Below are 15,150 nucleotides of genomic sequence, written 5' to 3'. Positions count from 1 at the left end.
CAAAATGAAAGTCTAAAAATATGTTTGATTTGTGTTTACTGCTCTTAGTGTACAGAAATGTGTTTAAACTCCTGTTAATGTATTGAATTGTTGTATTTCTCTTGTATTACTTGGACATTGGAATCTGACATGGGAGATTATAGTACAAATTTATAAAACAATTTGAATCACAGTTGGAGTACAATATGTAGTTCTGTTCACCATACTCTTATGAACTTGTGATTATGCTGAGGAGATTCACTGGAAGTTTGACTTGAATGGAACATTTCAGTTATGAGGAGAGACTGGATAAGCTGAATTTGTTGTTTGTTTTCTTGGAGCAGAGGAGGCCGAAGAGATGAAAGGAGTGTGGAGAATGAAGAAAACGAAGTGGTATACAAAATGATGAGCATAGATAGGGGTAGATATTGAGAAACTACTTCCTATACTGAAGGCCTTTAAAACAAGAGGACATTGGTCTAGAGTGGAGTGTATGAGAATTAGAGGAGTACAGAGGAGGATTTTTTTCACCCAGAAGGTGGTTGGAATCTGGAATGTGTGACTATGGGTGATGGAGACTGAATCTTTCACAGTACCTAGAAGGGTATGTACATCACCAAGGTATAGAAAACTGCTAAATGGGGGTAGTGCAGACGGTGGTGTTGATGTTTAGCATGGACACATTGGGCTGAAGGGCCAGTTTTTGTGCCCATTGAATCCATGATCTTTCTTTGGAAATGACCAAGGAAATGCAGTAATATGAATTTGAAAAATAGAATAAAGTGCATTTTAGGATGCTTGGTGACTTGAAATTAAGGAATATGATGCTAAAGGGAAGGTGACAACATGAAAGTTAAATAATGAGTTGAAAAGAATCATAGTAATCATTGAACAACATACAAAATGCTGGAGGAACTCAGCAGGCCAGGCAGCATCTATGGGGCGGCGGGGGGGGAAGTACAGTTGACATTTCAGGCGGAAGCCCTTCGGCAGCACTGGAGGGAAAAAAGCTGAAGAGTAGATTTGAAAGGTGGGGGTAGAGGAGAGAGAAATGGCCGGTGATAGGTGAAACTTGGAGGGGGAGGGATGAAGCAAAGAGCTGGGAAGTTGATTGGTGAAAGAGACAGAAGGCCATGGAAGAAAGAAGAAAGGTGGTGGGGAGATAACATGAGGGAGGTGATGGGAGGGCAAGGAGATAACATGAGAGAAAGACAAGGGGGTGGGAAATGGTGGAAGTTTGAGAAATCGATGTTCATGCCATGAGGTCGGAGCCTACCCAAACAGAATATAAGGTATGAACAGAAAATGAAATAGGGTTAATGGGCTATTATTTGTATTGGTTGTTGCAAATATTACTGCTGGAATAAAGCTGTTCACACCTACATACTGATTTAAATAAGGACACCATGTGTAATATATTCAAGTTTTTTTTTGGTGATTCTAAGCTGGGTATCAGTATGATTCGTAAGGAGGAAACAGGAAGGCTTCAAGTACACATACACAATGTGAATGGATGAAGACTTTCAATGACTGTCGTACAGTAGCACTTGCATCCACAGTGAGGAAGTGTTTTGAGAGGTTGTTCAAAGATGAAAATAAATTTATTATCAGAGTACATGCATGTCACCACATACAACCCTGAGATTCTTTATCCTGTGGGCATACTTTGCTAATCTATACAGCAGTAACTGTAAACAGGATCATTGAAACAGACTGTGCAAATGCAAATATGAGCAAATAGCAATAAATAATGAGAGTGTGAAATGACAAGATAAAGAGTGACACCATCGGTTGTGAGAACACAAGAAATAAATGCGTATAGCTATCCTTTTTTGTTCAAGAGCCCAATGGTTGAGGGATAATAGCTGTTCTTGAATCTGGTGGTGTGAGTCCTGAGACTTGTACCTTCTACCTGATGGCAGCAGCGAGAAAAGAGCACGACCTGCGTGGTGAGGATATTTGATGGATGCTGTTTTTCAGTGACCTTTCATATAGATGTGCTCAATGGGAGGGCTTAACCCGTGATGTACTGGGTCGAATTTGATTTTCCGCTCAAAAGCATTGGTGTTCCCATACCAGGCTATAATGCATCCAGTCAGCATACTTTCCACCACACATCCATAGAAGTTTGTCAAGGATTTTGGTGACGTGCTGAATCTGCTGACTCCTGAGGAAATAGAGGCACTGTCTTTGCAATTACATTTATATGATGGGTCTAGGTCAGGGAGCTGATGATTGACTTCAGGAGGAGGAAACCATAGGTCCATGAGCCAGTCCTCATCAGTCAATTAGAGGTGGAGAGGTTCAGCAACTTTTAAATTCCTCAGTTTTTTTAATCATTCTAGAGGACTGTCCAGGGACCAGCATGCAAGTGCAATTATGAAGAAAGCATGGCAGCATCTCTACTTTCTTAGGAGTTTATGAGGATTTGGCATAACACCTAAAACTTTGACAAACTTCTATAGATGTGTAGTGAAGAGTATATCGACTGACTGCATCACAGCCTGGTATGGAAGCACCTGTACCCTTGAATGGAAAATACTGCAAAATGTAGTGTGTATGGCCCAGTCCATAACGGGTAATGCCCTCCCCACCATTGAGCACATTTAAAGGAAATGTTGTTGCAAGATAGCAGCATCCATCATCAGGGACCACCACCACTCAAGATATGCTCTCTTCTTGCTACTGCCATCAGGAAGCAGGTACAGGAGCCTCAGGTCTCACACCACCAGGCTCAGAAACAGTTGCTATTACTCCTCAACCATCAGGCTCTTGAACCAAAGGGGATAACTTCACTCAAATTCACTTCATCATTAAAATGTTTCCACAGCCTATGGGCTCACTTTAAAAGACACTTCATCTTATGTTCTCTATTTATTGCTCATTTATTATTTTTGTTTCTTTTTGTGTTGCACAATTTGTCTTTTGCACACTGAACGCCCAATGTACATTTACAGCAAGCAATTAGGAAGACCTTTTGTTGGCTTCTATCACAGGAGGATTTGAATGTTAGAGTAAAAATGTCTCACGGAAATTATAAAGGGCTCTGGTGGGACTTATCTGAAGTATTTTGTACTGTTCAATTCTCTTGACCATGAAGAATTACCAGATTGATTTCTGATTTGGAGACTTTTTCCTTTGAAGAGAGAGTAAGCAGATTGGGCTTATACCTGACCATTTAGAAGAATGAGCATTCTCATAGATGCATACAAAATTAATACAAGGCTTAGCAGAATAGATACGGGGTTATATTTCCTTTCCCTGGGATGTCGAAAATCATGTGATTAGTTTCTCAAGATAAGGGACTGGACATTCAGAGCAGAGATGAGGAGGGGTTTCTTCTGAAGGGAGAGAACCTTTGGAATTTTCTGCATGAGTGATGTGGGGGCTCAGTCATTGGGTATACTCAAGCTCTAGCATTGGCAGACCAAGCTTGAGAGGTGAAATCACCAACAGATACATCTATTTCTGATGCTCTCGTGCTTAAGCTCTTTGGGGGATCTGTGCTGCATATTATGAAAAATATGGGCATTGATGTTTGGATATCAGAATATTTCATTCACCTAGGTATTGTGGTATCTTTATTTCATACAGTGCGGCATATTATGACCACAAGATTCTGTGTTTCAAAGGAACACAGTGAATGATTGTAATTGTAACAGTTAACAAGAATGGCATATCTGTTTTCAGTAATTTGTGTTCCATGTCATCTGCTTTTGAAACCAAATCCTATGAACTCCGTTCAATTCTTCAAGCCTTAGACATTTATTGTTTTTAATTTATTTTCGATCATTCTTTTCTATGAAGTATCTGCTTTATGTTCACATTGGTCTACAATCTTCGGGTTTCATACAGGGAAGTCTAACTGCAATTCCAAAGGCTTGTAAATCCTTTAATTCCATCTTCTAATATGACAAGTGCTCTTTCCTTTATGTGAACTTAATTGAAATACAACCATTTTTAATTTCCAGAAGGTTCCAGATAAAGAAGCTACAAGCAATTCAAAACCAGCCACACATTTTGTAGACAAAGAGCCACGTGAACTAAAGAAAAGTGAGTGTTTCCTGCAGTTCATTTATTTGGGCACAAACAAATCTATTTAATTTTTAGTATTTTTTTAAATTTGACTTTATTACTTACATCCTTCATATACATGAGTAAAAATCTTTACATTAGGTCTCCATCTAAATGTGCAATTTGTAGTCATTTGTAATAGTATATAACATAAAAATACAGTTGTGTCAGCATGAGTTAAGCAGTCTGATGACCTGGTGGAAGAAGCTGTACTGGAGCCTGTTGGTCCTGGCTCTTATGCTGCAATATCATTTCCTGGAAGGTAGCAGAAGGAGCAGTTTGTAGTTGGGGTGACATGAGTCCGGAATGATCCTTCTGACCCTTTTTACACGCCTGTCTTTGTAAATGTCCTGAATAGTGGAAGTTCACGTGTACGGATGAGCTGGGCTGTCCGCACCACTCTCTGCAGAGTCCTGCGATTGAGGGAAGTACAGTTCCCATACCAGGCAGTGATGCAGCCAGTCAGGATGCTCTCAATTGTGCCCCTGTAGAAAGTTGTTAGGACTTGGGGGCCCACACCAAACTTCTTCAATTGTCTGAGGTGAAAGAGGCACTGTTGTGCCTTTTTCTCATGCAGCCGGAATGTACAGACCATGTAATATTTATGCTGAGAAACTTAAAGCTGTTCACTCTCTGACCTCCACATCCATTAATGTGTTTTTCATTGGTGTATTATTACTTGTAAATAAAAATTGTTAGTGGGGTCAAATTTAATTTAACTAGAGTTTCAATAGAGAATAATAGGATATCTGGGCCATGATGTCTATCCAGCCTCTTTCATAGTTTCAGATAAATCTATTATAGTATCATGAAAAGCTGTTCAAATTTAAGTCTTTTTATTTTTTTTGAAATGCCACGGTAGTGTAGCAGTTAGCGAGACACTATTGTTGGAGTTTGGAGTTCAATCCTGGTATCCTCTGGAAGGAGCTCGAAATGCATTGGTTTCCTCCAGGTGCTCCGGTTTCCTCCAACTGTCCAAAGACCTACCAGTTGGTAGGTTAATTGGGCATTGTAAATTGTCTTGTGATTAGGCTAAGGTTTTAAATCGGGGTTGTTGGCGGAATAGCTTGAAGGGCCAGAAGGGTCTATTCCATGCTGTATCTCTAAATAATTTGTAGTATTCTACATCAAATGTCCATTGAGCCTGATTGTAATGCTGCTTGGAGTAGACTATCTGAGGACAAAGATTTGGATACATTTGTAGCTTTTTATATTCTAAGCCACTTGAAATAAAGTCTAGAATTCTTCATTTTCTTGTGGCCTTATCAGTTTGAAATGTTGCCTTTAATATTGAGTGAACTTAGATATATTGCTACAAAATCTCAATCTTTTGCTTTTTTATTGCAATTTAACTAGCAAGAGGAATGTTTATCTTAACTGAGGGGCTAATACAGATAAATACTCAGTGCGCAGTGGTCCACAGCTTACTGATCTAATACACCCACTATTCCTTTGGCTGGGTGAAGGCAAACTAGCTCTCCGCAATAATCACTATTTCATCTTGTGGTTTCATCTTGTTAGTCTTTTGTCCTCTGTGCAGTGGGAAGAATAAGAAGTGGGTGAACTCTGGTGAGAGATCCTGCAGTTAGCCAGGTCTATCTCATCATACAAAGTTTGTGTGAAGTAATAAGCTTTACTGATTAAATATAGTGTATATATGGTAGTTCTGGCAAGAATCCAATTATATTGAATACACTATTTTCCCCACCAATTAACCACAAGAAGACACAGGTTTGAGGTGCTGAAGAGTAGGTACAGAGGAGATATCGGGGGTAAGTTTTTTTTTACTCCAAGAGTGGTGAGTGCATGGAATGGGCTGCCAGCAACGGTGGTGGAGGCGGAAGCGATAGGGTCTTTTAAGAGACTATCGGATAGGTACATGGCACTTAGAAAAGTAGAGGGCAATGGGTAAGCCTAGTAATTTCTAAGGTAGGGACATGTTTAGCACAACGTTGTGGGCCGAAGGGCCAGTATTGTGCTGTAGGTTTTCTATGTTTCTAATCGATGCTGACCAAATCCCAGAATGTTTGTTTAAAGAAATATGATCTGGAATAGTAGTCACAAGTTTTAGAACCAGGCCCTTTGACCCACTAAGTACTTGCCAATCTATTTATTCTGGTCACATACAGATTTCCCCCGCCATCCGAAGGTAGAGCGTTCCTATGAAATGGTTCGTAAGCCGAAATGTCATAAAGCGAAGAAGCAATTACCATTTATTTATATGGGAAAATTTTGTGAGCGTTCGCAGACCCAAAAATAACCTACCAAATCATGCCAAATAACACTTAAAACGTAAAATAACAGTAACATATAGTAAAAGCAGGAATGATATGATAAATACACAGCCTATATAAAGTAGAAATACTTTTCTACAATCATTACTACACTGTTCTTCGTAGCGAAAATCTCACGCAAGCGCCGTCGGCTGAAAATCTCACGCAAGCGCTGTTGGCAAAAACACGGCGCAAGCGCTGTCCAGTAACCTTTAAGCTATGAAGCTACCAAATCATACCAAATAACACTTAACAGTACACAGCTGATATAAAGTAGAAATAATGTATGTACAGTGTAGTACCACTTACTGGAATTGGGAAGACAGCACTGAGCACACTGATGATGGTGTGTTAGGCTGAGTCGTTGCAGGTTGGGTGGTGCAGTGGCCCCCCACCCTCCAGGCGACCGATACTGATCCGCGAAGCATGCAGGGGTGCAGCGGTAACTGGGAGGCACACAGCACATCTTTAAGAAAAAAGCTGAAATAAACAAGCTAATTAATTAGGTGCCGCCTGGCATGTAATTGTCGGCCCAGGTCAGTGCCAATTTCCGATTGCGTCGTCTCTGATCTGGGCGGACAATTACGTGTCGGGCGGCACCTAATTAATTAGCATGTTTATTTCGACTTTTTTCTTAAAGATGTGCTGTGTGCCTCCCGGCTACCGCTGCATTTTCCGCAAATCGTGGGGTAGTGGGACACTGGGGTGTCATCTCGTCGTCTGTTTCCATTAGAGCAGGCAGCTCATCTTCTCCTATGACTGCCCACCTTGATGTCAAAGGTCGAGGTTCATCTCTGCTGTGGTTGATGTGGATGGCTTGCTTGACTGCTGAGCCTCACGCATTTTTCTATCATACAGTTCTTTGTAAGGACTCAAACCATCCTGCAAATATCCCCTAAACCGACGTACCCTTTCAAAATTAAAGTCGTACTTTATCATTGCAGCGAAAATCTCACACGGTTGCTTCACGTTCATTTCGCTAATGAATTCGGTTTCGATTGTTATCCTTTCTTCTTCCAATTGCATCAGCTCTTCATCTATCAGTTCTTGGTCATGGGATGCCAAAACCTCTTCAACATCACATTCGCCAGCCAAACTCACTTAGTCCTTACTTCGTTCACCACGATCGAAGTGCTTAATTATGTCTAGTTTTATGCTAAGTGCAACACCCTTACAAGCTCTTTTAGGCTTTCCTGATACCATAGAACTCATCTTGCAAATGGCTGCTCTCAGGCACGTGTTTGAGCAATGCCGGCGAGAATGCCGTTCCGAATCCGCGGGAGAGCGGCTGCTCGGGGCGCGCACTGCCTTTTATCGCGCGCTGATTTTTTTTTCGTAACAGTGAAAACACTTTCTGATAGCGAAAACGGGGAACTAATGTAGACCTTTTGTAACAGTGAGGTTTCGTAAAGTGAATGTTCGAAAAGCGGGGGACACCTATACTAATCCTATTTTATTTTCCCCATGTTCTGATCTGCTCTCCCAAATTCTTCCATTTGCCTACAATACATGGGCAATTATAGTATACACAAAAATGGGAGGAGAAGGCCTTAGATCTTTCAAACCTGGCCCTTCATTTTATATGACCACATTTGATCTAAGCTGGCCTCAGTTCCCTTGTGACATTTGTCCATATCCCTCTTGTTTTTGATTGATCAAATATTGATCCATTCTTACCTTTTCACTTCTACCAAATTGTATGAACTTGCACTTCCCCATATTAAACTCCATTTCCCAGTCTTTGCCCACCCTCTAAATCGGTCTATATTCTGTTTTAATCATAGAAATTGAGCACATCATTCTCATAGAAATCTTGCATGTTCTTCCTTTCCTCCAGATCTTTAATAGTTACCAATTTCAGTCCTTCACTAGTTACTTCCAATCTGAAAACAACCCATTCCAACTGTTGGTCCCTATAGTGACCAGTTAACCCACTAATTTGCTCATTGGCATTTGGGAGGAAACTGGAGTGTTCATAGAGAATATGCAAACTTTACACAGGTGGTCCGAAAGGTCAGGATGGAACCAAGCATACTGGGACTGTGAGGCAGCAGCTTTCTTAGTGTCATATGGGAGTTTTTGTCATGGTAGTTTGAGATGTTGCCAATAAGTGCTATTAGTGCGGCAAACAAAAAATTGTGACTGGGTTAAATAATTTTTGGTCAGATTAAGGCATCTACTTTGTTTTGGAAGTAATGTATTTTATTTCTTCTACTTAATTTCCTTGAGCTGCATTATATGTGTATTTAAGGAAATTACTGTAGTTCACAAAATGTATGTTAAATATATTTTGTTCTTGCAAACATTGGTTTAAGTACAAGTCCTGTTCCAGAGGTCTGAACACAAAATCTACATTAGCTCTTCTTTGCAGTGCTTTGGACATGCTATATATTATCTAAGAAGGCACCTTTTATGAAACATGAGAGAGCAAACAGAAATTTAGTTTAAAACAGGCATAAACAGATATGGACGTTTAGATATTTGCCCAGACAGCTCAGATATGTGCTCAAAAGTTATTTATTCAGCAACCAATAAAATGGGATAATTTTGGAAACATTCAGCAGGTCAAGCGCACATGTGCAAAGAAGATCAGTTAATATTTTAGATTAAAGAAACTGAATTACTCATTTTTATCTCATTACTACCTTTGGCATAAATGAATATGGAAGTTTAGATATTTGCCCAGACAGCTCAGATGAGGACAAATTAATTGAAGTGCTTTGTTCAACAAAGCAATGCTATAACAGATGATTTTGAATGTAGATCATTGGCTGTAAAGCCCTTCAAGTCATCTTGAACTTGCGAATGGTGTTATTTAAATGCAAATCTTTTTAAGCAGGCGGATGACATTTATGTTTTGCCATTCATGTTGCAGCAAACATTGATCCTACTAGAAGAAATCTGTACCTTCAGGTTTTGGGTGGTAGAGCATTCCTGGAGCATTTACAAGAGCCACAACCTTTACCAGGGCAAGTGTGCTCTACGTTTAAACTTTATTTGCATTTCCGAAATCAGCGCTTCCAGTCCAAGCCTGTGCCATGTGCCTGTGAGCCTGATCTGCAGGATGGTTTTCTGCTGGAAGTTCATAAAGACAGTTTAGGTAAGTGATGCTTAAGGTTTGTTTATAATAGATTTAAAATAAAAATGATTTAATGTCTACATTCTAGAAGAATAATGGGCTTCCTTTAGTGTCTTTGATGTTTATCATTAAGGCTCTGTAATACTGAATTACGCAGTCAGAAGATTTTGGCTACATTTCCCAGACTAATTGTCAAGTGTCTACTAGAGTAGTTGGTGTGTGAAAGTCTCCAGTATCCTAAATTAGCCAAATGGAAAACTGGTTAGGATTTCTGTTGTAAATACTTGCTCTTCTCAATCAATACTACCTAATATGAGTCTGCACTTTCTGAAAACAGCGTGATTCTGGAAGGGAAGAAAAAATTTAGGCTCCTGTACCACCTCATTATGGTAGTAACGAGAAGGGGACATGTCCAGATTTCTGCTTTTCTGTTGCAGTAACTTGTAAACCTCACTTATGAGCAAAAGCAGTATTTACTTCAAAAGCAGAAGCTTGAGGACCACACAGTACTAACGCAGGAGAAATTCATTAAATGGTAAATTTCTTTATTAGACTTATTGACATCCTACCAGTCACAAAAAAGGATTTTTCTCCAATTATTCATCATAAATTTTATTGTCGTAACACTGTGGCCCTGCTTCTCAGTGGATAGTACTGATGCCAAAGCTCCAGCAACATGGGTTCAATCCAAACCTCTGGTACTGCCTGTGTGGTGTTTGCATGTTCTCCCTGTGCCTGCATGAGTATCTGTCTTCCATCTTCTCAAGTCCCAAAGGCAAGCTAGTTGGTAATTTAATTATTGTAAATTACTCCTGGATGTACTGTAGGTGGCTGGTGGGAAAATCAGGCATGTGATAGAAAATAGGTGACTGAGAAATAAGTGTGGAAAGATGGGATTGCTTTGAGAGCAGGCATAGACTTGATGGGCCATGTGGTGTTCTATGTCATGTGAAAACCTAGCCTGTAGCTCAAGTAATTAGATTTTTTAAATCTTGCTATCCAATTGCATCCAGGTGATGGCAGTAAGATGGCTGATGCAACAACGTTATTATCAATCTGTGATCCTGTGCACATGGTTCTTACAAAGACAGATACTTCCAGTGAAATAACACTGATTGCGTCACACTACTTAGAATGGCGGCCTCTGCTGAGTTCACCAGATGGAAAAATGAGCATGTCAGTGGAGTTATTGGGTGTAGGTAAGACTTTTTAAAAATCTTGATTAAATATTTTTATGTATTGATTGGTTTTGGTCAGTGTGAACATTGTTGTTCAAAGCACAACCTGTTTGGCTTTTTAGTCCAGCTTCTGAACTGTTAGTGCACTTGCTTGTTGGTTCTGCATTGATAGACATTCTGTCTGAAATGTTTTGTATCAACAGAAATTAAGCAAAAGAAAAACACAGAAGCCTGAGGATAACTTGTGTTTGCTTCGTTTGTACTTTAGTGAGGCACACGTATGATGTGGTGCAATGACATATGCCATTCACGTGCTTTTACACATAACCTGTAATGAATTGTATAAACAAAGAATGCTTAATCAAACTGGATATTACTATAATATTACTCAAATATTACTGATATATTAAATGCACAACACTCCTCTCTGCTTAACTATAAACTCCAACACGATCCATAATGCATCTCAACTATATATACTGTATAATATAACTGTTCTACAGACATTAACAGCATTGTAAATCTTAAATAGTCCCATTCAGGACTAAAGATTTAATCACTGTGGAGGATTTCTTACTCTTGTGGGGTAACATCTTTCTTGACAGGGAGGGTTACTCTGCTTGACTGTTGAGAGTTGTGGCTATGAACAATCTCAGCTTCTCGGGCTTCCCCAAGGTGGTTATAGGAGTTGATTCTGTGACTGCAGGAAGTGGTTAACAGCTCTGAATACTTTTCTTCTGGCATCTGTCCTGTGGGGATGTGCCTTATTCTGATTGTCAAAAGTCACTTCCATTGTAATTGCAAACAACAGGAATTCTGCAGATGCTGGAAATTCAAGCAACATACATCAAAGTTGCTGGTGAACACAGCAGGCCAAGCAGCATCTATAGGAAGAGGTGCAGTCGGCCTGAAACGTCGACTGCACCTCTTCCTATAGATGCTGCTTGGCCTGCTGCGTTCACCAGCAACTTTGATGTATGTCCATTGTAATTGGTTGGTTTAGAAACTGCAGCTGCTACTCCCATTGGATGGCTGCCTGGTGTCCAGTTTCAAATGATCTGGATATATAAAATAGCACATGGAAGCTGCTTACTCTCTGCTTCCTTTGTTTTAGGCAAGGATGCACAAGATGATTGAGAAGGTATACTCTCTGCACTTTTAACTAAGTATGTTTGTTGAATATTCAATTTTTCTAGTGTCTGTAACTTGGGGAACACAAATGTTTGGTCGAATTTTTACTACTTGTAAATAAATGATTAATATATCCCAGAGAATGCTTTTCTGTATCATTTGCCAGACCCATAAACCTAACTCAACATTACAGCATCCTGTTGTAACAGCAAGCTGCTCACTCTGCTGATCTATCCCAGGCCACCAAACAAAGCGTCAAGCCACCACTTTCATTTTGACCATGCCTAGATGACCAGCATGTAGCTCCTCCAACACTTCAGCTCTCAGCTTGGCTGGTACAACAATCCCCACACAAGGAAACCCCCATCAAAAGCAAGTTCATCTCAGAGCTGGTAAAAATGGGGGAACTGGAATTTCCGCTGTAAATTCCAGCCAGTTTGGGTTGCCATGGTGACCTGAGACAGTGTAGGGTCTTTTTCTGGTTTCCCTTTGCATGATCTGCTGTAGTTGGGAGACATTCGATTTGCATTGGAGTAACCTCTTTTGTAAACTTTTCAGGTATTGCCCTTTCCTTGGGTAAACGATACAGTCCATCAGCATTTTCAATATTGGTTGTCCTCTTGAATTCAAACTCTTAATTGTGTCCCCTGAGAAACAGGGCCAGTTGCTGCATTCGTGCTGCTGCAGTTAGTGGAAAGCCCTTTTGTGAATTGAGAATGAACAATAGTGGTTGATCATCAGTAATGAGGGCAAACTCTCTCCCATACAAGTACTGGTTGAAATGTTTTATACCCCAATGCAGGCTCAAGACCTGTCAATCCATGCATAATTTTTCCCTGCAGCGGTAAGTGAATGTGATGCAAAGGCTGTGGGGTGTTCATATTCATCACTCATTACGTGGCATACCTGCACCTATACAATAAGGTGAAACATCACAGGTAAGCTTCACTGGATGATGTGGATCATATTGTGTAAGTATCGTGTCTGACGTCACCATTTCCTTTGCCTTTTGGAAAGCCACCTGACACTGCTTTGTCCATTGCCATTTCTTTTTGATCTGTGGTAATGAATTCAGGGGGTGGAGTGTGGTAACCAGGTTTGGTAGAAAAATGTTATAGTAATTAACAAATCCCAAAAAGACCCTGCAACAGTGACATGTCCTTTGGCCTTGGGCAATCCACTGCTGCTTGAATGTGCTCAGCACAATTGTGTAGTTCTTGTGTGTGAATGGTGTGACTACAATGAGTGATGCTTGGTTTAAAGAATTGTCACATCATGCTTTAAGCCCATAATCGTCTCATCTTTTTAACACTGTCTTAAGATTTTGGAGTTGTTCCTTCTTGTCCTCAGCAGTAACAATGATGTCATCCAGGTACTACTGAGTGCCTGAGTGGCCTTGCAGCACCAAGTCCACAGCTTTCTGCCGGAGTGCAGATGCTACTCCAAAAATAGGCCTATTATAGTGATAAAGCCCTTTCTGAGTGTTTGTGGTGAGAAACACTTTGGATTCTTCTTCCAACTCCATCTGGAGGGAGGCCTCAGTTAAGTCCACTTTGAAGTGTTTTCCTTCAGAAAGGTTTGTGAAGATGTCCTCTATCCTAGGCAGAGGGTATTGAGCTACCTTCAATACTGAGTTGATGGTGACCTTAAAATCACCACTGATCCTCGCAGACCTATCCTTCCTGGCTACTGGGACCACCAGTGTTGCTCATGGGCTCAACTCAACCTTGGAAAGAATCCCTTCAGTCTCCATGCAATCCAGCTCATTGGCTGCTTTATCATAGAGAATGGGCTTTGTAAAACTTGGGTGTGGCATTTTCATTTAACACCCTTGATATGTTTGCATTTTCCAATGCTATCCTTGAGCACTGCTGCAGCATCATCCAATACCTTTATTAATTTGCTTTCAGTTGTCTCTATTGCAGGGAATGTTATATGCAAATAGGCGATGGATCTCCAATCAAACTGTAATTGTCTCGGCCAATCACGGCCCCATAATGCTAGCCCTCCTGTTTTTACAACATGCGAGCTCAATGTACTTGTTAGTTCTTGTATTTCTCTATTACAAATGTCATTTTCACAGGAGTTATCTTTTTACCAATATAAGTTCTTAGTTAGATATCTGCAGGCTTCAGTTCACAATTTTTGAAATGCTGTTCAAACTCATTTTGTGGAATGCCTGAACTGAATTAATTTTTTTTATATATATATATATATATATATATATATATATATATATATAGAAACCTTCACATGCATAAGTAAAAACCTTTGTCTCTGTCTAAATGTGCAATTTATAGTAATTTGTAATAAATAGTATGTACAACAAGATTGTCAATATAACATAGAAATACAATTGTATCAGTGTGAATTAATCAGTCTGATGGGCTGGTGGAAGAAGCTGTCCTAGAGCCTGTTGATCCTGGCTTTCATGCTACAGAACAGTTTCCCGGATGGTGGCAGCTGGAACAGTTTGTGATTGGCAGTAACTCGGGTCCCCAATAATCCTTCAGGCCCCTTTTACACACCTGTCTTTGTAAATGTCCTAGAAAGTGGGAAATTCACATCTACAGATGCACTGTGCTGACTGCACCACTCACTGCAGAGTCCTGCAATTGAGGGAAGTACAGTTCCTATACCCGGCAGTGATGTAGCCTGTCAGAATGTGCTCAATTGTGCCCCTGTAGAAAGTTCTTGGCATTTGGGGACCCATACCAAACTTCTTTAACCGTCTGAGGTGATAGAGACACAGTTGTGGTTTTTTTCACCTTACAGATGACGTGGGATCCTCAGTGTTGCGTATGCCAAGGAGCACAAAGCTGTTCACCCTCTCAACCCCAGATCCATTGATGTCTCCTTTGCTCCTGTAGTCCACAACCAGCTCCTTTGTTTTTGTGACATCAAGGGAGAGGTTGTTTTCTTGACACCAGTGTGTCAGGGTGAGGACTTCTTCTCTGTAGGCTGCCTCGTTATTATTTGAGATTAAGCCAATCAATGTAATATCGTCAGCAAATTTAATTAGCAGAATGGAGCTGTGAGTGGCGACACAATCATGGGTATATAGAAATTAAAGGAGGGGGCTTAGGACACGTCCCTGGGGGGCACCTGTGTTGAGGGGCAGAGGTGAGGGAGTGCACTCTTGCTACCTGCTGGCAATCTGATAGGAAGTCCAGGATCCAGCTGCACAAGGCAGGATGAAAGCCAAGATCTCTGAGCTCCTTGTTAAGCCTGGCTGGAACTATGGTGTTGAATGCTGAATTGTGGTCCAAGAACAGCATTCTCACGTAAGCATCCTCCTTCTCCAGATGTGTAAGGATGGTGTGTAGAGCTATGGCTGTTGTGTCATCTGTCGATCAGTTGTGTCGGTAGGTGAATTGTAGGGGACCAATTTGGGTGGTAGCATGCTGCAGATGTAGTCTTTGAACAGCCTCTCAAA

General features: G+C 40.6%; 1 protein-coding gene across 2 annotated transcripts in view; it reads left to right on the top strand.

Annotated features, from left to right (window-relative positions):
* Positions 1 to 15,150, top strand: part of cep76 (centrosomal protein 76) — a 75,868-nt gene that overhangs the window by 4,238 nt on the left and 56,480 nt on the right. The window contains exons 3-5 of one of the 2 annotated variants that reach the window (XM_063040877.1): positions 3,954 to 4,032; positions 9,202 to 9,426; positions 10,419 to 10,604. In XM_063040877.1, the coding sequence (XP_062896947.1) occupies positions 3,954 to 4,032; positions 9,202 to 9,426; positions 10,419 to 10,604 (490 nt within the window). Of the gene's footprint in view, positions 1 to 3,950; positions 4,033 to 9,201; positions 9,427 to 10,418; positions 10,605 to 15,150 lie in introns of both variants that reach the window. The other variant, XM_063040873.1, reaches the window with a different exon arrangement.

The sequence above is a fragment of the Mobula hypostoma genome, chromosome 1 (assembly GCF_963921235.1).
Source record: "Mobula hypostoma chromosome 1, sMobHyp1.1, whole genome shotgun sequence".
Classification (NCBI taxonomy): Eukaryota; Metazoa; Chordata; class Chondrichthyes; order Myliobatiformes; family Myliobatidae; genus Mobula; species Mobula hypostoma.
The sequence above is the reverse complement of the archived record's forward strand: the minus strand, read 5'-3'. Positions and strand labels throughout refer to the sequence as shown.